The 2,619-nt window shown below is 42.6% G+C and overlaps 1 protein-coding gene across 1 annotated transcript; it reads left to right on the top strand.

The window, feature by feature from the left end:
* Positions 1–78: 78 nt before the first annotated feature.
* MED28 (mediator complex subunit 28) lies at positions 79–2,171 on the top strand (the record flags this gene model as incomplete). The annotated part of the gene is made up of 3 exons (XM_010293959.1): positions 79–145; positions 1,278–1,390; positions 1,868–2,171. Coding segments are annotated over 3 exons (378 nt in total), but the record flags the coding sequence as incomplete, so codon positions are not given.
* Between the last annotated feature and the right edge of the window lie 448 nt (positions 2,172–2,619).

Consider the following 2,619-nt stretch of genomic DNA (forward strand, 5'->3'; position numbering starts at 1 on the left):
GGCCGCGGGCGGGTGCTGCTGCCGTCGGGGCGCCGGTCCCCCGCGGTCCTCTTACCTCCACGCTTCCCTCTCTCGCAGGCCTGCTTCGCCTCGCTGGTGAGCCAGGACTACGTGAACGGCACGGACCAGGAGGAGATCCGCACCGGTGAGGCCCCGGGCTGAGCCCTCCGGCGGGCTGCGGTTCTGTTCGGCAGGCTTTGGACAACCCGCCGGGCGGCGGGGGTGGTTCTGTTCGGCAGGCTTGGAACGCCCAGCGGCACGGCTGGGGTTCCCAATCTATGGTCGAATTCTCCTAAAACGTGTTGCGGATTTTAGCAGGCGCGTTTGGGCTGCGCCGTGGTTATGTGCTCTGTCCTTTGAGGCCAGAAGAGGTTTAGAAGCTATTTCAGGGTCTTTGAACGGTGACTCTGGCATAAGTTAGGGTTGATCGCCGGTTCCCCAATGGAACAGTGTTCACAGCAGTGGGGGCCTCACACGGAAAGAAACTCAGCCGGCAACGATCGGGGTGTTGGGGAGAGGCCCGAGTGCCGGCGGGCCCCTGGGGCTCTGCGGGCTTGTTGGCAACATGCAGTGGAAAAAGTAGGAAGCGAATGCGACGCTTCATGTATATGAAGCAATTCTAAAAGGAGGGAAAGGAAAAGCTAGATTGCTTAGGAGCAGGGATTTAAGACTTGCATGGGAGGCTTAACACTGAACCGATATAAGCAGGAAGTTAAAAAACGGCTGTCAACTACTTTTTAGAAGAGGCGTTTTTCCTGAAAAATTTCTTAAGCCTGACTCTCAGGCTTTCTTTTGAAGACAGCATAAACACTTCTGAAAAATACTTCATACGCTGTTCATATGCTGAAATGGGACAGCTTTTGTTACCAAAACAGTAGTGCAAAATATATGAAGGCAGAACATTCTCTTGAAAATGCCCGTCTTCTAGAACCTTACATTGAGCTTGTTGCTTGGGCATACAGTGAAATGTTTTCTTTATTCAACCAAGTTCCACAAATTATTTTAACACTCTTTGTCAAAAATGTAATAAAACTTGGGAAAAAGAGTTGTTGTCTTGCACCTGTAGAAGAAGTTCTGAAAGTTTGCAAAGCAGTGTTTTATACAGAGACTTAATGCACATCCTGGTTTTATAAATATGTCATTTTAGTAAACCTGAAGATTTACTTTCTAGAAAGTACTGTGAAAAGTGTTCTTAATAGCATGCAGGTAACTACGGTATCAGCCTGATAACTTCTTTTTCGGAATCTCTTCTTTCTGTGTTACTATTTTATGTTTAGGTGTTGATCAGTGCATCCAAAAGTTTCTGGATGTTGCAAGACAAACGGAATGCTTTTTTCTACAAAAACGACTGCAGCTATCAGTCCAGAAACCAGAGCAAGTAATTAAAGAGGTATGTTTAAATTAATTTACCTGTATTGTTCTAGGTCAGGTAAGCGGAGTAGCAATACAGTTATTCACCTCATTCACATTAGTTTTGGGTTTCTCAACATGATGCTACATCTTAAGTCAGTAGAACTTGACTGTTAACATAGCGCTCTCACCATGAACCTGGAGAAACTGGATGCCTCCTGCTCTGTGGAATACTGGAACACAGATGATAGTTTCATTGGCAGAAACAAACTAGTTAGTCAAATTTTGCTGGAAGTAACGGTCTCTGAAATACATCACCTAGGGGAACAGAACTAGTGCATTCATAGTGCTTTCTCTCTGTTTGCTTAGAAACTTTCCCATTATTAGAATCCCTATACGATCAGCTTGAACTCAAGCTAAAAAAATCATGTGCTCGTTATGTGAAGTGGTTATTCTTAAGAATACTGTTTACTAAGAAACGTTTTCTATTTACTAAGACACGTTTTTTCATCCACAGGATGTCTCAGAATTAAGAAATGAATTGCAGAGAAAAGAAGCCTTAATTCAGAAGCATTTGGCTAAGCTGCGACACTGGCAACAGGTCCTGGAAGATATCAGTGTACAGCACAAAAAGCCTGCAGAAATGCCTCAGGGTCCATTGGCTTACCTAGAACAAGCATCTGCTAATATTCCTGCTCCAATGAAGCAAACATGATCTTTGATTTTACATACCTGAATATTTTCAAGTGTTCTTTTTAACTTGTATGCTTTTTGTATAATGTAATTTGTACTACAAATATAAATAGTGAAGACAATTAAGCAAAATAAATCTTTTTTTTCTTTTTTTTTCCAAAAATATGGATAGGTTTTATATTTCAGTGGAAAATCTGTGGAGTTGCTATTCAGGATGCTTGCAGGTAGAAGTGTGCTTTTCCAGAATGCATCCTGTTCCTTGTAGAAAGAGTGGCCCTAGCTTTCCCCTAACTATACCTTTGCTGGTATGATGAAAATACTTGCAAAGATTACTTTTGGGTTTTACTGGAAGATTTAAATGTTTTATTATCCATAAGTATCACTGTAGAAACACCCTTAGAATTGTCTGTATCTAGGTCAGATCAAGAGTGTACTTTTTTTGAAGTGAATTGTCCATCTCCACTGGACTTTTGCTGACCTCATTAAGGGGTCTTGGGGATATACAAATTGGATTCTTAGAGGATGAAATGAAACTGCAAAATAGATACCTCTGGGGTGATATGGAACGCAGGCCTA

This window comes from Phaethon lepturus, unplaced genomic scaffold (genome assembly GCF_000687285.1).
Source record: "Phaethon lepturus isolate BGI_N335 unplaced genomic scaffold, ASM68728v1 scaffold12809, whole genome shotgun sequence".
Taxonomy (NCBI): Eukaryota; Metazoa; Chordata; class Aves; order Phaethontiformes; family Phaethontidae; genus Phaethon; species Phaethon lepturus.